Source organism: Dendronephthya gigantea, unplaced genomic scaffold (assembly GCF_004324835.1).
Source record: "Dendronephthya gigantea isolate DGI-Jeju-01 unplaced genomic scaffold, DenGig_1.0 000044F, whole genome shotgun sequence".
NCBI classification, from domain to species: Eukaryota; Metazoa; Cnidaria; class Anthozoa; order Malacalcyonacea; family Nephtheidae; genus Dendronephthya; species Dendronephthya gigantea.
This window is the reverse complement of record NW_021163054.1, coordinates 2,977-25,343: the sequence shown is the minus strand read 5'-3', so window position 1 is coordinate 25,343 and position 22,367 is coordinate 2,977. Positions and strand designations below refer to the sequence as shown.

General features: G+C 37.4%; 2 protein-coding genes across 2 annotated transcripts; both read right to left on the bottom strand.

Annotated features, from left to right (window-relative positions):
* Positions 1 to 15,498: 15,498 nt before the first annotated feature.
* On the bottom strand, positions 15,499 to 17,916 carry LOC114527367. Its single transcript, XM_028549001.1, has one exon. The coding sequence runs from the start codon at positions 17,914 to 17,916 to the stop codon at positions 15,499 to 15,501; it is 2,418 nt and encodes an 805-aa protein (XP_028404802.1).
* A 335-nt stretch (positions 17,917 to 18,251) lies between these two features.
* On the bottom strand, positions 18,252 to 19,130 carry LOC114527356. Its single transcript, XM_028548990.1, has one exon. It carries the CDS (start codon positions 19,128 to 19,130, stop codon positions 18,252 to 18,254), a length of 879 nt encoding a protein of 292 aa, XP_028404791.1.
* Positions 19,131 to 22,367: the final 3,237 nt, after the last annotated feature.

Below are 22,367 nucleotides of genomic sequence, written 5' to 3'. Positions count from 1 at the left end.
TTGCAATTTCTGATATAGATAAACCTGAGTTATACTATGTAATAAGTAATATTTCGACAAGGTTGTTGAAAGTACTGTTTATAGTGATTCAAATTGCTTGTTAACTGGCGTTACCTAAGAATATAAAGTTCTATTTGAAATTCCGAAATTCGATTTGAATTTCGTCTTCGGAACTTCTTTCGCGTACGCAACTAGTCTGAGTCTGAGGCGTAAAAAGTTTCTGAAATAAACTGTAGGTAAAAATATTAGTAAACAACAACTAAATCTACGGTCTGTCAGTTTGCTAAATCTAGTATTTACTATAAAATATGTAATTCATGCACAAAACGTTTGCATAAACGATTTAACTGTGTAACAATTCAAAAAAGCAACAACTTAACAGTCCAAAGTCAAACAACTATATATAAATACAGTAGCACATGCCTCACGTGCCTGTCCAACGTTTGGCCTCAAATTTAGCCATATTAGAAGTATTCACCTTTTTCATTCTTTTGTTGTGTCCCTGTTCATCAGGTTCACCAAAATATTAGCGGCAGTATCTTCTGTATTTTCGGCTTCGTTACTTGTGTTTGCAACATGAGTAGGTATGTGAACTTCATCATCATTACCATCGGCATCATCTCCAGTGCCTTTGGCAGGTAAAGAGGCTAGAGTATAGGTATTACTTGTAATGACTGGTTGTTGCGGATGGTAATCGTGGTTGTCATAAAAGTAAGGATTTGGTGGTTCAATTCTCTGCAGATAGTACATCTGCAGATGATAAGAATAAGCAGTATCCAACTGAGACACCTGCAGACATGACCAGGACATTCCTAGACCAGCTTGTGCTTGTGGCCAATGTGGGGCATTTAAGCTTTCGTGAAGGTTTGTAGAACTGTCACGAGCGCTGACTGAAAGTACCATTTTCAATTGTTCTGCTTCTTCTTCTTTCAACATAGGCATATAGCGTACATCAGGTTGGCTTTCACAAAACTCTCTGTTGCTGGACTCTGGGAAAATTGTACCATTGTTCTCTAAAACATTCTTGCTGGGGTTTTGCCTATGTTTTCGTGGTTGTGATATTTTATAACCCACAACAGAGCTTTCATCATTTAAAGCAAGGTCAAGAGTACAGTTGATGCTTAAGATGTATTTTGCCATTTAATTTCTTTTTGCAATATCCCTCCAAAGCATATACATGCCTTCATAATAACGGCCAATTTCTGTGTCCGTTCACTGTGTAAGTGTATTTGTCATCTTCTTCATCTGCTTCTAAGAGTTTGGTCGGTCTCGATTCTGTTTGTTACTGAGGTATTTGCTTTATTGACAGCAGCCTGTCTACTTTGTAATTCATTATTGATTTCAGCAATTTCGCTTTCTAGTTTGCGTATTGACTGTCTAATTTGTTTCAATTGTGGGGTATCTGAATGATGTAATTTCTCCTCACCGCAGCTATAAAATGTAGTACCGTGGATTGGGGGGAATTGAAACAATGAGGTGAATTGGGACACCAATTTTATTAAATTGTTGCTTACATAAAATGGAGAAAATGTGCTTTGTTGGTAAACATCATGTTTGCCATACTTGGCTAAGTGATAAGGGTTCCAAAAAACTGAAGTAATTTGAGTTTTACATGTTATTGCGTGAAAAAATTGAGTAAGATTTAAAATGATAAATTTGTTACATTCTGTGATCCACAAAAAATTGCTTAGTATCTTGCTGCATCGCCAGCATGGGTGCGAAAATTTCGCCAGGGATTCATTAATGCATTCATGCCCAGTACCAGGAGCTAAAAATCTGCGTTATTTCTGGTTTACCGGGGACTTTGGGGGCAACTCTGTACAATGGGTGATGATTTGAGGTGAATTGCGACATAACAGGATCTCATGTTTGCAACAATTTTCAACCGTCGTGATCTTGGGATTTGAATCTTTTGAATAAAATTTAAATGTATAATGAGAAATTACAAAAGAGTTGTTGGTTCACATAAAAAGAGGTATGCAGATTTTACAAAAGAGACACTTATTAGTGCTATTAAAGCAGTTGAGGCTGGTATGGGAATTCGTGAAGCTTCAAATCGCTTTGGTATTCCAAAATCAACATTGTAAGAAAGGTTCGTGGCCTTCAATCGAAGCCACATGGTGGCCAAACCTACCTCACAAGAAACTGCAATTGTGAGTCATTTAATGATTGTTGGTGAGTGGGGATTTTCATTCTCAAGTTTAGACGTTCGTATTCTGGTTAAATCGTATCTGGATATGTCAAATAAAAGGGTCAGTAACTTTAAAGATAATCTTCCAGGTGTTGAGTGGGCAAGAAGCTTTTTGAAACGTCATGTGAATGATGTTCGTCCACGTAAATGTCAGAATATTAAAACCAAACGGGCAGAAATGGATAAAAAGGAGTTTGAAACATATTTTGAACATTTAAAAGTCGCATTGGATGGAATTCCACCCGAAAATATTTTAAACTATGATGAAACAAATCTTTCAGATGACCCTGGATCTGAAAAACTCATCTTTAAATGTGGTAAAAAATATCCTGAGCATATTATGAACTATACCAAAGGTTGCACAAGTATAATGTTTTGTGGTACTGCCAGCGGTGAACTACTACCAGTTTATGTTGTCTATAAAGCTGTCAACATGTGGAATACATGGACAGCTGGAGGACCGAAAGGTGCTCGTTTTAATCGTACTAAGATTGGCTGGTTTGATGCAGTTGCTTTTGATGATTGGTTTCGGACTATTGTGTTGCCATGGGCTCAACGCAGAGAAGGGAGAAAAGTAGTCATTGGTGACAACCTGTCTAGCCATTTTTCACTGGATGTGATTAGATTGTGTGAGAAAAACAACATATCCTTTATATGTTTGGTACCAACAGTACACATCTCTCTCACCCACTAGATGTGGCTTTTTATGGCCCACTCAAACGTAAATGGAGGAAAATATTAAAGTTGTGGAAAGACAAAAACCATCCCTGGGAAGTCTTCCAAAAGACTCGTTCCCTGGTCTTTTGAAAGAGTTGGTTGCATCTCTGAATGCAGATAACCTGAAATCTGGCTTCAGGGCATGTGGTATTTACCCTTTCAATCCTCAAGAGTTAATAGCGAAATTGCCACAGAGTCAAGATGGTACTACATCCTCCAGTGCCAACATCTCTAAAGCCGTGCTTGAGCAATTAAAAAGAATGTGCAACCCAGAGGACAAGAGACAGCCTGAGCGTAGGAAACGTGTAAGTGTACAACATGGGAAAAGTGTTAGTGTAAGTGATATTGAAGATGAAGGCAAATCTGAAGATGAGGGTGATGATGAGAAAGAGTCTGATGATTCTAGTGGGTCTGAAAATGAATCAGTTGAGTCAGAAAATGAGCCTCCAGATTTAGGACTGGACCTGTTAATGCCCCAAAACATTGAAGTTGGACAATGGGTCAAAGTTTTATATGAAGAAGTGTTCGTTGGCAAAGTTCTAAAAAAAGTTCAAGGGGAAACCATGGTCCAATGTTTAGAAAAACCCTTTGGTATTAAAGAACCTCAGAACCTTGAATGAGAAAAAGATGCTGTTTTTTATGAAAAAGTTTATGACTGTGATGTCACTCCAACATTAAAGAAAGCTGGATGGGGCTGGAAGTACATGTACTAAATTTCTGGTTTCACAATGACTGTTATTGCACGTAAACTAAAGTTCACTTAATCTGCGAGTGAAAAACCTGTTATACAAATGACATTGTATACCTCCATTTATATAATTGTTAATGTGATAGTATTACTGTTTGATATTATCAATGTTTTAAGATTTGTTAAATTTGGAGAGTGGGATTACTTTTAATTATATTGTATATTTATTTATCCAAAGACATGTCTCATTGCTTTTGTTTTATCTCATTTCAATTAGTATCATTCTCTTAGTCTTACCAATCTATTTTCCAGCATTAAAAATTCCAGTATAACTGTTTTTAAAAAGACACAATTAATTTTAGTCTCGCTGATTGGTACATGTGAAAAAGGAGGCCTTGTAACCTTTTAAATGTGTTGGATTGATATTACATGAACTGTATTGAAATAGTTGAAATGTCCCAAACCACCCTACCAGGCCTAATACCAATTTTCACCTAGTTTTCCTGATGTTTGGCAATATGTCCCAATTCACCTCAGTCTGGGGTGAATTGGGACAAGGCTTTTTTTTAAACAAAAGCAGACTTCACTATGGGTATGTATAAAACTTGCTATGTTGCCTTAAATAAAGTATGAGACCTTAAATACAAAATATAATTAAAGCCCTTCTGAAAAATGGTGTCTTAAATTTTAAAATATTTGCATAAAAAGTGTCCCAATTCAACCCAATCCACGGTACAACATTCAAATGTGCAGTTTCGTGGCAGTTACGACAAACAGTATCTCGACCGCCGTTTTGTGCTTGTGCATTGTTTATCAGTTTTGTTAAATCTGTCACTTCGACGACAAGCTTTTGCTTAGCTTGCTGTTTTTTTTCGATCTTTCTTTTAGAACTCGAAATATATCTTTGTAAAGGTGTTTCAGGTTCAGAATGTTGCTTGACCGGTTTTGACTCAGCCCTGTGAGCGCTTTTGGCCGATAACGTGAACTCAAGTTTTCTCTTGCTTGACACTTCAGCAGACCTTTCTACAGTCTTAGCGACAAATTGTTTCTTCTTAGCTGGCGATTTAGGTGTCACATTGCCGTCGACCCTTATACATAGTCTATGAATATTTTCATAGTTCATGATTGGACGAATGTTATGTTAAAGCAAAATGAATATTAAAGCAAAAAGCAAATCCTGAAAAGAAAAGACATCTTGAGGATACAATATATGATTCAAAACAAGTCGCAGTGCGCAAGTCGCACTAAATTTTCAGTCTCAACACGCACATTATTTTGTAACATATATCATCATCTGAAGTGCATGTAACATTATTTCCATTGATGAAATCTGAGTTTATAGCTAGAATGCTTTGGTTAATCAATTTAATAAGTGTTTTATAGAAACGATCATGGCTAATAGACTATATGAGATTTAGTTCCTTTATTTGTCTTTTTTCGGGCGTTTTTTGACAGGCTCGTCACTAACTTTCTGCCATTTCTTCACTTCATAGTGCCCACCAACATTGCGACAACTTTTAAATAGCGGTATAGTTTTTGCTCTGCCGCTGCTAAAACAGCCGTTGTGACGTCATTGGTTAGCCTAATTATCCCCCTTCTATTAACTGTGCATGTAAGTATTTGGGAATCATAGTTTCAAATAGGTTTGAGACATCAGAAGCAAAGAAAACCTACTAAAAGAGAAACTCCATTGTTTTTTTGCATTAGTGTAATTCATCATTTTGCATAAGTGTGATTCAATATTAAAAATGGTGCCATTTTAGACATTGACAGGGTGGTGATTACCTCTATTTATGGTACTTGCTGAGTGAGAAATCATGACGAATCACACATGCGAAAAAAACCCATGGAGTTGTCTTTGTGATAAGTACTCTGTGTCAGGGGATGTCTTTTGTCTTTCATTTTATAGGCGCTATTTCTAACACTAGAAAATAAATGGTTTAAAGATGGACTGGCCACATATGTTGGGAAAAAAAATACCCCAAACATTGCTTCTTTTAGGAATGCTATCATTACACTTCTGTTCCTCACCAAATTCAATATCATCAACATCATTTCTGTTAGTTTGTTTTTTTGACAGGTGCTTAGCTTCAGAATAACTTATCATACTATTGACATGTAACCATAAGGGTACGCCATCATATTATTTGTACCACCACATGCCTGCTTCTGCATAGAAAAGAATGACTCTAATATATCTTGACTTATTCTTTTAGGAATGATACAAGGCTGACTTCCATGGAGGGATTTAAATTCAAGTGTACCAATGAATTTAACCAGTGCTTTAAAGCCATTGATTGTTACCTGGAAATATATGAGGAAAATATGATTACAAGGTATATATTTTGTTAGGTCATACCTGAAAGTCGTAAATTAACAGGGCTTTGAATTCATTTTCAATTTTAGTTTGCAAACATGATTTACAATGATTGTTTTAGTAACTGTAAGCTTTTGCATTGCTGTGGTCAATTTACCATACCACTTTTGTTTTTTACTTAAATATGTGAACTTTTTGTATATAGATTTGGAAATAAATGGGCTTTAAACAAGCCTTTACCTTATCAAAATTATTAAAAATAGTTTGCCAAATATGAAATGGGATAATATCTCTGGTTTAAGTGTATAAGCAGAGGCCAATTCATTCTTCCAAAAACGTCAAGTACATCATCTAAAGCTTTGATTTGGGTATCTTTTAACATACTCAATGGTTTAGTGTCATTGAAGACATTCCACAATGCATCACAATTTGAAATGAATTGCTGAGTTGTTTGGTTGCTTCATTTTCATACTTACCCATTGTCCTTTTGCACTTTTGTACTAAGTACTTGAACAGCTAGTTTGACATGCATTTTGCTCAAACTGTCAAGATGGACACGAGAACTTCTAATGTCTGGAAAATACATGTCTTCATATGTCTTGCAAATAAATTGAATATATATGTTCCCATAAAATATTCTTTGAATTAAGCAATAAGCACCTGGTGTATCCTAAGGAGTTTTCCTGATAGCCAGACAAGACAAGAAAAACAATGGAAGCTTGTTTGGCTTTCACAAGTGACATGCCGTGAAAATAATTTAAAAACCTTATATTTGCTAAATGAGTGAAGTTATACACACTTTAAATTCAAGCCAGGAACAGTTGATGGAAAAATGAGTATACTATCGGTCCTCTGGCAGGAATTGAACCTACACTTTTGCAATGCCAGGGCAACGCTCTTGCCACTGAGCTACAGAGGTAGCTGACGAGAGCAAACGTGGTTAATGTGTATATGATGAAAATGCCGGGTGAGGGTAAATCAGTTATGATTTTTGGCACTTCACTCAATGCAGGTAAATTCTAAAGGTTCAAAGGGTCTTAATTTCCAGTGGAATTATACACATTTCAAATTCAAGCCAGGAACAGTTGTTGGAAAAATGAGTCACTCCAGCAGGAATCGAACATACGCTATAGTGATGCCAGTGCAATGCTCTTTCTAGTGTGTATAATTCCACTTAAAATTAAGACCTTTTGAACCTTTAGAATTCACCTGCATCGAGTGATGTGCCAAGAATCATAACTGATTTACGCTCACCTATTCCCAGCATTACCATCATATACACATTAACCACGCTTGTTTTGTCAGCTACCTCTGTAGCTCAGTGGCAAAAGCATTGCGATAGCGTGGATTCAATTCCTGCTGGAGGACCGATAGTTGACTCATTTTTCCATCAACTGTTCCTGGCTTTAATTTGAAGTGTGTATAATTACACTTGAAATTAAGACCCTTTGAACCTTTAGAATTTACCTGCATCGGGTGAGGTGCCAAAAATTATAACTGATTTACCCTCGCCTATTCCTGGCATTACCATCATATACACATTAACCATGCTTGCTCTTGTCAGCTACCTCTGTAGCTCACTGGCAAGAGCATTGCACCAACATATCCTAACGAGAAGCTTGCATGGTGTTATGATCACACCATTTCTAGACTGGGCACACGTTTTGCCAAGGCATATTTTGAAAATTGTTTAAGGCACAAATTTCGCTTGCTGCTTACAGTTACTTTAACACAATGCTTTAAAACGAGCAAAATTTTTTTATTTAATCATGCCGAATCGTGAAATGAGACTACAGCTTTTGTTGGCTACCATGCAGTGACATTGTGGCCTAAGGATTTCAGATCGAATTCGGATTTTAATTAAAATCATTAAAATATAAGCAGATAAATATAATCTTTGACATACCTGAAATCCAAGCCTGGGACTAGTTGACAACATTTATTTATTTATTTATTAGGCTTTGCTAATTATTCAAATACAATTACACTTAACAAATATAGACAATTATTGATATACTGACATGGCCGGGTATCACTACAGCTTTTACAGCCAGTTACAGCGACCCTTAGAAAAAAAAATTAACAAACATCTGTACCATACGACTAACAACAGCACCATGGCGGACAAGACAGGTTACGAGACACATTACAACATAAACATATTGTCTTCCAATATGTTGTAATGACACATTACAACATAAGCATATTGTCTTCCAAGTTCTGGGTTGCATATTGTGTATTGAAAATGATCCCTTTATGGAAGTCAACAAAGAACAGGTCGTTATCCAAAATATTTTCTTTACAATACAACTTCATGCTCCAAGCAAGTGTTCAAACAATAAAATAGTAAGTAATTTATTTGTTGGAAAAATGTAAAAATTCCCCTAAAACATCAATTATTGAGAGAAAAACAGCGGTTGTACAAACAGCGTTGAAAAGTGCATTCCTTATTGACTTTCGCTGAAAAGGATGCTTGTGCCAGTTTCACCGCCCACTATATAAGCGCCCTCCTGTGCTCCCAAGCTCTGGCTGATCAGCTGAAGTTAAATATAGTCGTTAGTGAGACACATGAACAATTTTCTGAATACACTATAGTACATGGATTTTCACGAACAGATCAACTTAGAGATATTTATTTAGGTAATATAGATGAGTATGATTATGTATCAACTTTGCCATCAGGTACTTTTAAATCCCGAGGAGTCAAATAGGAGCTCTCAGCCTAAGCAAATACATGAAGGAAAAACGAGCTAATGAAATACAGAGCGCTGAGGCTAAGCAAAAGTGAAGAGCATAGCATATGCAACGGAATATAGGAAATGCAAACAAGCCAGTGAAACCTCAAAGTTCTCAAAACAGCAGGTCTATATCACTGTCATGACTGACATTACTACATATTACTAAGCATACTTCTTTTTGCTTGAACAGCGGTAAAAAATAGGTCCAATTGCTGCCCAAACTAGATTGTTGTGAGCAGATACATGTATACTTAGCTTATACCTATTTTTTTCAGATGGTCAAGCTATTGCAATAAAGCTTGGGAGCCAAATCGATCAAATATCACTGAACAAAAGTTTGATCAACAGCATGAACGAAAATTATAAGGTTTCCTTTGATAATGTAAAGGATCCAAACAGAGAAGTATATCATGGTATTGTCCACCCAATATTTAAGCAGGTGTATCATTGAGAGTCAAGGATAGAGCAGTTGATCTTTTATACAGGTCTGAAAAAGAACAAAGTATGGTGAAAAAATAAATGTCTACATTTATTTCATTTTTCACCAAACAGATTGAAATAATTTAATAATTTATCTATCATGAAGTTTCAAGCAACGACAAAGCTGGTTCGCATTCCCTTGCCATTGAAAAGATGATGTATTGTTAGCGCCAAATAAATATAGTGAATGAGTAATGGTCCAAATTTGAAGCTTTGCCTATCACTACAGACGATTGTGAGATGGTGGAGCCCATATCAGCTGTATATGAAGAACATCTAGAATTTGATTATGATGATGAATATAGAGCAATATGGTGGGCAGTTGCTCGACTGGATGCTTGGTAACTTATTATTTGTTCTTGGTTGTCTTTATTGATGGTTTAGTTAATAAAAGTCATAAGAAATTTACTGATGCTGTTCAATTAGACAGGGGTAGAAGTTTGAGTTATTTTGATATCTCCAACAGATTTAAAGTGAAGAAAACTTCCATTCCTGATGTTAGCAACCGACAACGAATGGTCATTTCGAGATCTTATGGCGGCCAATACTCTGCTGTTGTGTGGAGAGATATCTTGTCAAATCCAGGACCAGGCAAACTACAATTTAGCACATGTTTAAAAACAATAAGAAAAAATCAAGGGAAAGCGAATTGTTTGATGTGTAATTTGCTCCATCATATTAAATGCTTGAGTGCCTCCTTCGAGAACAACAAGGCTTGCTCTATGTGCTTACTGGGAAACATTTCGGATGATAGTTTGGTGGATGATGAATTTGAAATACCGCCTGAGTTACTGGAAGCTCTAAAATGTCGCAATATACGATTTGTCCGTCAGAATATTCGAAGCCTTCGTGGTAAACTTAGTATGCTAGAGATTCTCTTGTCGAAGTGCCCCGATGTGCATATTATTGCTCTGATGGAAACTTGGCTCAATCATAATATTAATGATGATGAAGTTTTACTTAAAGGCTACAAACTTTAAAGAAATAATCGCTCGAATGGTCGAAATGGTGGTGGTACAGCTGTGTATGTGAAAGACACTCTTGGCTTGAAGTATTATTGCCCAAGTTCTGGGGTATACTGTTTGGGGCTATTTATTGACCTCTATCATAATCTTACTTTATGGATCCATTCCGTGATCGTCTAGTGAATAAAGAGCTTATAGTAACTGGCGATTTCTACTGTGATTTTCTGGCTAGACGACCCTTGTTGGAAACTAAAATATTAAAGGATATGTTCCTTAATTTTAGTTTGTCTCAAGTAATTAACAAAGCAATGAGAAAAACCAGAAATAGCTCTACATTTTTTTATCTCTTTGCTACTACTCATGAAAGTAACATTTCTTTTGCAGGCGTTGCTGCTTCCAGTGTAAGTGATCATGATATGATTGTAGTAGTCCGAAAAATAAATTCTGGGAAACAACGACTGAAGGTTATTAATTGTAGATCCTATGCAAATTACAGCAGCACTACTTTCTATAATGACCTGTTGATGGTCCCATGGGATGAAGTTTTTGAAAAGGAGGATGTGAATGATGCGTGGGAGATATGGAAAGAACGGTTTTTTGACAAGTGTGATAAATATGCGCCCATGGCAAGGAAGAAAGTGAGAGGACATAGCTGCCCATGGCTCACAAAAAACCTCAAAAAACTTATGAATGAGAGAGGTTATTACTTAAAGAAAGAATGTAAATCGGGCAGTGAAATTGATTGGAGCACGTATCGTCGACTTTGAAATCAGGTAGCAAATAAGATAAAGTACACAAAGGGGAAGTTTTATCAAAATTTGTGCAGTGTTTATTGAAAAGCATTTGACACTGTGCCTCATGACAGTCTTCTCTGCAAGTTATGTAGATTAATTAGGTTTTAGGGACATTGCCATGACGTGGTTCGAAAACTACCTCATGGACAGGGTGCAAGTTGTCAGTAATGCCAATCAAATTTCTAGTACCATAGCTGTTAAAAGCGGGAAAAAAATTTTTAATAAAACCTTTCAAAATGGGGCGTGTCGTCAACTTCAGCTTGTTCTTTTTGCTCGTCTCCTGAATCCCTGCTTCATGTTATTGCTGGTTGTCAAACATACTTGAAAGAAGGCCGATATACATGGCTACCCGATTCCGTCTTAAATTTTCTTGCATCAACCCTTACTGCGGTAAAAACTTCGAGAATTTTTGTTGATTTACCTTGTTTTATAAACCCATCTGTTCTCACCGGAAATAACTTGCAACCTGATCATTTACTTGCCATTGAAAACAGATATTTATATATTCTTGAGCTTACTGTTGGATATGAGTCAAACATGCAAGATAACGCCCATCGGAAACATCAAAAGTATATCCACTTAATTAAAGAGCTAGAGTCAAGCTATGATTGTGTTAAATTTGTCAACTTATCCTTAAGTGCACTAAGCGTTTTAGTAGATCAGCTAAATGCTTTGATGAAATGCTCAGAAACCTAAAATTTGACGCCCAGCATAGCAAATATATAAAAAGAAAAATTTTTCAATATGTGCATAAGATCATCGTATTATATAATTTGTAAACGAAACAAGGAGTGGGATAACCCAAAACTTATGACACTTTAATATTTTTATAACCGGAAAATAATGACACATAGTAGATTTTAATCAGTACATGCATATTAATATAGAGTCAATTCTTGTAGTCATTGATAAGCTACCGGTAAAGCGGGGTTTATCAAGTTTGTATTTCTTATCAATTAATTATATATAACAATTTTAATGTAATAATAATAATAATAATATATTTACAAGAGATTATTATTATCATTATAATTGGGTCATAATAGAGAGGTACTTAATCCCCATGAGAAATATGCCCCATATTACAATATAAATAATTCATAAACTATATTTACATAGAAATATGTATTACTATATTTACAAATATATCCAAACACAAGACAAATTACGTCCAAGGCCAGTACTTATATTGATACTATGGATAGATTAAAAAATTATTCTTAAATATGACAGATTAGGTTTATCCAAAAAGATGTTTCTTTAGGGCGTTCTTAAAACTATTTACATTTTCTGTTCAACAACAGATGGGAGTTTATTCCAGCTATCTATATATCTATTCCAAAAAGAGTATTTAAATATATCAGTACGGAAATACAGTCTATAAAGTTTATAGGAATGAGAATGTCTGGATTTTCTTTTACAGAAGGATAAAGTTTCTTTAATGTTACCAGCAGAGCAACCATGAATGTACTAAACTAAGGAATTCTCTGCGGAGAGCGAGTGATGGGAGTTTTAGAGATTTAATTCGCTCATCATATGTTTCATTTTGACCATTGATCCATCTTGTAACGTTTCTCTGAACGCGTTCAAGTTTATTGATTAAATATTGTTGATGTGGGTTCCAAACGTGACAGGCGTACTCGAGTATTCGGTAGTGTAGCAGCTTCAATAAGGTTGTTTCCTATTGGCTCAGACTCTAACCAGGGTAGCAAAGGTAGCGAACCAATAAACTTCGAAGAAACCCCCGGTTTAATATTACTAATATTAAAATTATCATTTCACTCGTCATCGTTGGCGTTTTTAATAATATGATATGTAAATTTTCATTCAAGGGTGCAGAAATACTGCATGTTATTTTGAAGAATATGTTTGAAATGCTATAGCGTGGTGTTACTGTTAGCTAATATATTGGATCAAAGATGTCTCCATAAATCTTGAAAGATATAGACAGCCTTGTCGAATATATGAATATGCGCGAGATATTAGTGATCTTAGAAATGAAGTTTATGTACGTATGCAATCGTGACTCATGAGCAATACAAACTATATTTATATACGAAATATAAAACACACATAAAATAGGATACACACACAAAAGAGAAAATATACACGTAATAAAAACAAATTATATACACACAAGATATGATAACGCACAATGTAGAAAATACACAACATATAATACAACATTACAACACAAAATAGAAAAATAGACCATTCAAATAGATCATTAAAATTGTATCCTCTGTTGAGGACCCTGGTTGTTCAGATTAACACTCAGTTAGTTACAAGTCTTCGATCACATCAATTATTTAATTATTTGTTTTGAATTCCAGATCATGTTTAGCTAATAGCTAATAATTCCATACCATATAGTTTAACTACCCCCTGAACCAGTTTAACTACCCCCTGAATAATTCCAGACCATAGTTTAGCCACTCCTTGAATAATTCGAGACCATAGTTTAACTACCCCCTGAATAATTCAAGACCATAGTTTAACTACCCCCTGAGTAATTCCAGACCATAGTTTAGCAACCCCCTGAATAATTCAAGACCATAGTTTAGCAACCCCTGAATAATTCCATATCATAGTTTAGCCAGTCTTTGAATAATTCCATATCATAGTTTAACTACTCCCTGAATAATTCGAGACCACAGTTTAGCAACCTGAATAATTCCATATCATAGTTTAACTACTCCCTGAATAATTCCATATCATAGTTTAGGCACTCCTTGAATAATTCCAGACCAGTTTAACTACCCCCTGAATAATTCCATATCATAGTTTAGCTACATACTGGCCACTTGAATAATTCCAGACCATAGTTTGACTACCCCCTGAATAATTCCAATCCAACCTACACTTTGACTACCCAATAGTTCCAGCCCATAGTTTAGCTACCCATAGTTTAGCAATCCTTTGATGATGGGAAATATAGGTACGTACAGTTTAATGGTTGTGTAGATCCTAAACATCTACGTTTATAGTTCAACATGAGAATAACTCAGTCACAGCACTTAAAATTGTGTCTTCTTTATTACACCATAGTTTGCACTGAATGCACTGGTTTTCTAAAATAAATATTTCACTAGCTATTACTACTTACTATTACAATTTAAATATGCATGCAATAATGAAACATAATATACCTCACGTTGACGAATCTTGGCTTTAAATATAAATGAATCCTTCTACTGTCCTTGAATCCTCGAATATAACGTACTTCCACTGTCCAGTAATTTAAAGTAAAAAACTAAACTAATTATGCGACTTAGCGCTTATATATCTCAGTTCGCGAGCCCGCAATACTTAACACAAATGCTCATATATATTCAATAATTATTCATTTGGGTCTTACATTACCCGCCCCTATCAAGGTTATGCTATTCATTAAGCTTGATACCATATAACACTTAAACTAAATTAATAATATCATAGTGTTTATTTCAATAAGCTCCTTCGAGCAAACACAGTTTTCTTGTGTCTCTTTTCAATTTCGCATTGGATGTACGTACCAATACTTGCCTGACAACACCATACTTATCTGGATACGATTCTTCCACCAGACCTAGAGGCCACTGTCCACGTGGTTTTTTCTCATCCACGACTAATACTAAATCATCAACTTGTAAGTTACGTTTCTTTGTTGTCCACTTTTGCCTTTCTTGCAGAAGGGGAAGGTATTCTTTTATCCATCGTTTCCAGAACGCATTTGCCAATTCTTGGGCTTGTCTCCACCGTTTGTTGTACTTGTCACCATTTACCACGACTCCTAGAGGAAGGGGTTTGTCCGATCTGAGCAAAAGGAGCTTGTTCGGTGTAAGGGGGTCCAGGTCATCTGGATGATTTTCTTGTCGAACAAGTGGACGATCATTTAAGATTCTCTCTACCTCCGTCATGAACGTCAGCAGTGCTTCGTCATTCACAATTTGTTCTTCCAACAATGATTTTAGAATTCGTCGAATCGATCGTATAAGTCTTTCCCAACTTCCGCCCATATGGCTGGCTGCTGGAGGATTAAAATGCCATTGGATATAGCTTTTTCGCAGGCGATCTTGAATACAAGTTTGGGAGGTCTTGGACTGAAGTTTCTTGAATTCTTCTCTCAAGATGGAGTGAGTCGCTGTAAAATTCGTACCATTATCGCTATAAACATCACTTGGCTGACCACGTCGGTTCGTAAATCTGCTAAATGCGCACAGAAATGATTCTGCATCAAGGGAGTGAGAAATTTCAATATGTACCGCCCTCATGGTTAAACAGGTGAATAGACAACCATAGCGTTTTACTTGTCCGCGGCCTTGACGTACCATTATCGGACCAAAATAATCCACACCAACGAATGTAAAGGGTGGATTGGAAGGTATTACCCGTGCATCTGGAAGATTAGCCATAACTTGATCGCCCGGTCTCGCGTATCTCTTTTGACATTGCACACACGTCTTTATTACCTTTCGCACTTCGCACGGGCCGTGAATAATCCAGAATAACTTCCGAATAGTAGCCAATACTTGGCGCGAACCCATGTGACCTTCGACTTGATGATAATGTCGAATTATTAACTTCGTGATATGGTGCTTTTGAGGCAAAATGATCGGATGTTTCGCATCAAATGATAATGAATCTTTCGAGGCGTCCTCCGACTCGCAATATTCCATTCAGTAACACTGGACTTAGTTTCCGTAAGTTACTTCTTTTCAACAGATTTCTTGTTCGATCACTCTTAGTTTCAGCTGTTTGCAACGTTTCAATCTCCTCGGAAAAGTTCTGACGCTGTACGTATCTTACGATTTTGTCAGTTACAACACGAATTTCGTTAACCGTCAAGTGTCCTTTCGCGATACCGTCTTTAACTTTGTCAGGTGATTTCTTTGTAGAACGAAGGAAAGACAAATAACGAAGGAACCATGCAACACCCTTTTGAAGAGCATACCAACTTGAATAATATTCCAGGAATCTGTCGAACGCAGTGCCATCCTTTGACGTTACAATCTCATGTACTTGTGCTGTTTTTCTCCATTCTAACTGTTCGTCTGGCATTTCTTTAAGCCCTTCAGGCATTTCTGGCCATTTATCCTCTTCTTCACGTAAGAAATTTGGACCATTCAGCCACACATGAATCTTCCGTTGCTCATCAGCTTTCAATCCTCTGGATGCGTAATCTGCAGGATTAGATTTTGTGTCTACATATCTCCACATCGATGGCGTTGACATATCATGAATCACAGCTAATCTGTTGGCCACGAAAGTCTGAAAACGCTTGGATTCATTATTAATGTACTGTAACACCACAGTCGAATCAGTCCAGAATACAACACGACTAATAGGAATCTCTAGTTCTTCTTCAACTTGACGATTGAGCTTCACAGCTAGCACAGCTGCAGTCAGTTCTAATCGAGGAATTGTCACAGGTTTCGAAGGTGTTACTCTCGACTTAGCAACAATAAGTGAGACGATCACTTTCCCTTCTTCATCAACTTGACGCAAGTACGAAGCTGCCCCATAGCCATCTCTGGACGCATCCGCGAAATTGTGGACTTCAGCTCTGCAAAGGTTCGCTGACATATCTTGTCGGATGCATCTGGGAATGGTCATGGTTTTCAATTGTGTTATCGATTCTTGCCAGTTGCGCCACAACTCAATTTCATCTTCAGGCAAAACTTCGTCCCAACCGTACTTCGCTTGACATAGACGTTGAAGAACTTGCTTGGCCGGCAGAACGAACGGGGAAGCAAATCCCATTGGATCGTACATTGAACTAACCAAAGATAATATCCCTCTTCTTGTCTTTATCTCTTTCATTTCTGCGATACGAAAACGAAACACGTCGTCTTCCACATCCCATAAGACACCCAGCGCATGCTCTACCGGTAACGATTCGAAGTCCAAATTGACTACTGACGCCACTCTCTCTTTCTGAGGTATTGAAGCCAAGACTTCACGACTATTGCTCATCCACTTAGTTAAGTGAAATCCTCCTTTGGCCAATAACGTTGTTAACTCGCTTACAAGAGATACTGCTTTGTTGACTGTTGGAACCGATTTCAAGCAATCATCGACATAAAAGTTCTTGTTGACAGTATTCACGGTCTCTTTGTCGAACTCCGCTCCATGATCCTGTGCAGTCTTCCGTAATGCAAACGCCGCACAACTCGGAGATGACGTGGCTCCAAACAGATGTACTTGCATCTGATACTCTTCTAAGGGTTTTGCGAAATCAGCGTCTGGCCACCATAGGAATCGTAAAGTATCACAATCCTTGGGATCTACTCTAACTTGATGAAACATGGCCTCCACATCGGATGTTAGGGCAATTCTCTCTAGGCGAAAGCGGATCAATACTCCTATTAATTTGTTCGTGAAGTCGGGACCTTGCAGAAGCTGATCGTTCAAACTCGTATTCTTGTACTTTGCTGCACAGTCAAAGACAACACGGACCTTTCCTGGTTTTTGAGGGTGAAACACCGGATGATGAGGAAGATACCATACTCGACCAATGCTGCTTGATTCATTCTTTTGTAGCTGTTTTGCAGGTTCTTCTATCACTTTACTCGCGAACCCCTTCTCTACGTAATCTTCGATAACATTCTTGTATTTCTCTTTCAGCTTAGGGTTCTTCTTTAAACGCCATTGAAGAGATTTCATTCTTTGTTCGGCCATACTTCTGTTGTTTGGTAGATTTGGAATACCGTAACGCCAAGGTAAAGCGATTTGATAATGACCATTGACTAGCTTCGCTGAACTTTCCATGATAGACAAAGCTTTTCGATCTTCCATAGACATTTCTGTTGTTGATATTGCATCTGTCTCGCTGAACTCCATCTGGAACATTCTCTCTAATTGGTCTTGTAAGTTATTGTCCTCCCGATTGATAAAATGAACATGGAACTTCTCTGGTTCTTCGGTTCGAGCTGGCCCCATGAGAGTCCAGCCTAACAAAGTTTTAACTGCATAGGGTTCTTTCCGTCTTCCACGGCGTTGATCCAACACCCAATGTGCTTCGGGAACATCACAACCAATGATCATCGCGACATTCTTATTCTCTAGTTCAGGAAATTCTATTCCTTCAAGATGACTCCACTCTGACACGTCACGAGCAGTTGGAATGCAATTTTTAGATACTGGCAATTTGTTTACCGTCCAGGAACATGGAATGTCCACACTTTCGTCTCCATTCAAACTCGAAACCACCAGACGTACTTCTTCTCCATGATTAGTTTTTACTCCTTCACTTATGGTGGTCAGGGAAAACGTTGTAGGTGTTCCACTAATTCCGAGCTGCTTAATTAGACTGCTTTCACAAAGCGTGACGTCAGATCCATTGTCGAGTAGTGCGTATGTCTCAATTTCTTGTGTTGAATTTACTCCACGAACTTTAACGGAATTACTCGAAGGCGAACTCCACGTCTACCAGCCCCAGTCGCAGAACATTGGCCGCCGTTGTTCTCGATTTCCTGCTCCTCTTTTTTCTCAGGTTCACTTTCATTGTTCTGTTTTTCTGTCTTTGGATCCTGCTTAGGTACTGTTACAACAGGATGTAAGAGACTGTGGTGCCGCTGACCACATCCCGCAACCAAACAGGAATCTCGTCCCCTACACTTCTTCACAAAATGTCCTTTTCGAAGACAAAGGTTACAGAGCTTCTCTTTACGGATTAACCGCCGTCTTTCTTCCAAAGACTGATTTCTGAATGCGTAACATCTGTCCAAGGTATGACCAGTCTTTTCGCAATAATAACATTTCACGCGGTTTAATTCGTCTCTCGAATTTTCTTCTGTACCATGGGTAGAAAAAGATGTCCCGCCACTGGTTCTCTTATTCCTTGGTTTCCCATCATCTTGAGGTTTCGAACCAATCAACTGACCAAACGAACTATTCGCCAGCTTCGCTTTCTTCGTGATATATCCAGACAGGTGCTTGAACGTTGGCAACGTCCCCTTTTCGAACATAATATATGCTTCCTTCGCCCAATCAGCTTGTAAATATCTAGGCAGACGTATGACAATCTTCTCCAAGTTACTTTGGGCGTTAATCTCCGATTCACAACCAAGTTGCTTTAGATTGATTTCACAATTCTCCATGTCTCGAGCCAATTGTGACAGTTTCTCGTTTTCTCCGTCCTTTATCGAACCACCTTTCGTCACTTTGTTGATGTATGCGCGAGTGATAATATGACTCTGGCCAAAGGAATTGTACAGAATTTGCTTCGCTCGTTGATACCCTTCTTGGTCTGGTAACATAACGCAATTACTAATGGCTTCCTTTGCTACGCCAGTGCAGAATTGTATAAGATACGCCAATCTAGCTTTAGAATCCTGTTCTCTTTCTTCTATATTGACTTTAAAGTTCTCTATAAACCGAGGATAATTCATTGGATTACCATCAAAGGTCAAATAATCTCGTTTTGGATCTCGAATCCTTTGCTAATAGACGTTCCAGTGTCTGAGCCATCATGATCAACGATTCTTGTTTGGATCTTTAACATACGTTGCAATTCCTTCGGTTTCTTTGGAATCATATACTGGTGAAGCTATGCCATCACACCAATCACCAGGATTGTCTTGCTTCCCTACGACTCTCATATCTTCTCCAATTGTCTTTGAAAGGTGTGAGCTTTCGTTTCGAAACCCGCGCTGCGGTACTTGTTCTGATTTCCGATCTTGGTCGTGGACTCATCGTGGCGGGATAGCCTCCTAATGGGATACCATAGCCAGGGTTCACACGAGTAGGTTGCAAAGGACTAACTTTATGGGTATACAACAGATCATTCCCCAATTCTTTTGCACCGTATTCTTTTTCGAGCGTAGAAAACCCATCACACGACAATTTTCTTCTAATTCAGCCAGTTGGATTTCACTTTGCAGTTGTAAAAGTTCACGTTTTCGCTGCAGTTCGGCTCTCTTCGACTCAACGTCTTGCTTTATACGAACCAATTCAAGTTTCTGTTCTATATTTTGCTGTTGACGTTCGATTTCTTGCATTTCTAGACAATGTTTCTTTTCCATTTCAGCTTTAGCTCGTCGAAATCTTGCTTCTGCTGAACGAACGCTTGACTTATTCATACTCCCATTAGAACTTTCAGCCTTCTTTGTTGGAGTCTGCGATATAGAGTTTCTCTTATTCTGTTCATCGTAAGGAGAACGCGTGGGAGTAACGCGATCTTGCATGCTTGGATATTCAAATTTTGGTGAAACTGTCAAGCCGCCGTGATCACTTAACCGCGACGTCTGTAATTTCGCTTGCTTATTATCGTCAATAATCTTGTTTTGAACGTCTTGTAGCCACTCTTCTACTCGATTTTCGAGCTCTTCCCTGTTCCTGCTAACACTGTTATACTCTCCGAGCATTTCCTCAAACTCGACCGCTTCGTTCTCAGTTAAACAAGCCCGATAATCTTTACAACATTTTGTGTAATCGTCAAATATTTTATTCATTGAAGTTTTTTCGGCGGTTACGGCTTCGTAATTTGCTGGGTCTAATAGCAATTGTTCGATTAACTGCTGTTTTCGATTCATAGCTCCCAAGTATCCAGCACGAGATAACCGTAGACTTCGAAGCTTTTCCAAACGCGCCCCTTCTAGATCTCGAACAACAACGTTTCGTCCCGGTCGGCCGCTGTGGGAATCTTCGTCTGGTCGTCTTCTCGATTAAACTGGTACATTGCCGCCAATACAATTCCGATCGTGAGAAAACTAATGTAGATCCTAAACATCTACGTTTATAGTTCAACATGAGAATAACTCAGTCACAGCACTTAAAATTGTGTCTTCTTTATTACACCATAGTTTGCACTGAATGCACTGGTTTTCTAAAATAAATATTTCACTAGCTATTACTACTTACTATTACAATTTAAATATGCATGCAATAATGAAACATAATATACCTCACGTTGACGAATCTTGGCTTTAAATATAAATGAATCCTTCTACTGTCCTTGAATCCTCGAATATAACGTACTTCCACTGTCCAGTAATTTAAAGTAAAAAACTAAACTAATTATGCGACTTAGCGCTTATATATCTCAGTTCGCGAGCCCGCAATACTTAACACAAATGCTCAAACATAAATATTCAATAATTATTCATTTGGGTCTTACAGGTTGTTTTCTATTAACTCGTAATACTGTATTTTTCATAGGTGGGAATTTTTTTTTATATTTATAAATTTAATTGGTACAAAACTATAAATAGCTCTCGAAATTAGAGAACCAAATGAAAATGAAGTGATTTAAATGAAAAATAGTCTGTCATGATGAAGAGTGCCAAATGTGAATAAGTTGCATTTCTTGTCGTTTTCGGCTATCGTTAGCACCAGATGGCTGGAATTTTCGTATCCGTGTCTGACTGTGACAATGATTACCGGAGGTAAAATGTTTGGCAACAAGCTTGGTGATATGGGATCATATGATCTTACCGACCCTCCTATTCCATTGGAATTGTATACTGCATCGGTCACTGTATGTACTCCTCCCCAAAATATTGGTTTTATTCGGAATAAATTTGCTGTGTACGATTTTAATATCGATATGTTTCCTAAAAGAAATGGTTTTGTTTATCACTTGGCAATCTCTGTACTCTGGAGGAATTTCCTTCAAGATAGCATCGAACTTTTATTCTCCGTGGCTCATCAGCCCTTTGGCTCAGTCCCATATGTGGTGCTAACGATAGCCGTAACGACAAGAAATGCAACTCATCCACAGACTTGGCACTATTAATCTGGCATAAATGAAAGGCTATCTTTTCACTTTAATTAACCTTTAACGATATGATTTACCATTTCGTTTGCATCAAAACAGACTCGAATATAGTTACAGTACTTTGCTAAATCGGGCACAATCAGACGTCTTTTTAGCAACGTAATGACACAGAATACCATAATGGACCTGTGATATGGGATTCCAATTTCTTTTCATTTTTTCAGTGTATCATGTGTTTTGCCGCCATACTAAACATGTGTTCCGAATATCCCCAATTTAGGCCACCTTCATACACTCATACTCTCATTCTGTATGTTGCATTATACTGATAACTTTGTGTTGAAATAATTTGACCAAAGACTTAGATAAAGTATTGTTTTACAACGTTTCGGAGTTTAATTTTTATTTAATTGCATAGGTATACGTAGTCGTATTTTTAAATTGTATCTTATAACCTGAAGATGGAGTTAAACCCCGAAACGTTATCAAAACAATAAATATTTGTAAGTCTTTGGTCAAATGATTTCAACACAACGTTATCAATATATTACTTTGCTACCCTCGCTACCTGTATTTTTCTATCTCTTTATTTAACTATATTTGTATTACTTTGCTACCCTCGCTACCCATATTTCACTATCTCTCTATATATACCAATATATGGCTATGTATATTACTTTGCTACCCTCGCTACCTTTGCTACCCTCGCTACCCATATTTCACTATCTCTCTATATATGACAATATATGGCTATGTATATTACTTTGCTACTCTCGCT

What these genes read in the sequence shown, in the direction of transcription:
- LOC114527367 (XM_028549001.1), bottom strand. Translation starts at nt 17,916, where the DNA reads ATGATCATTGGTTGTGATGTTCCCGAAGCACATTGGGTGTTGGATCAA.
- LOC114527356 (XM_028548990.1), bottom strand. Translation starts at nt 19,130, where the DNA reads ATGTTACCAGACCAAGAAGGGTATCAACGAGCGAAGCAAATTCTGTAC.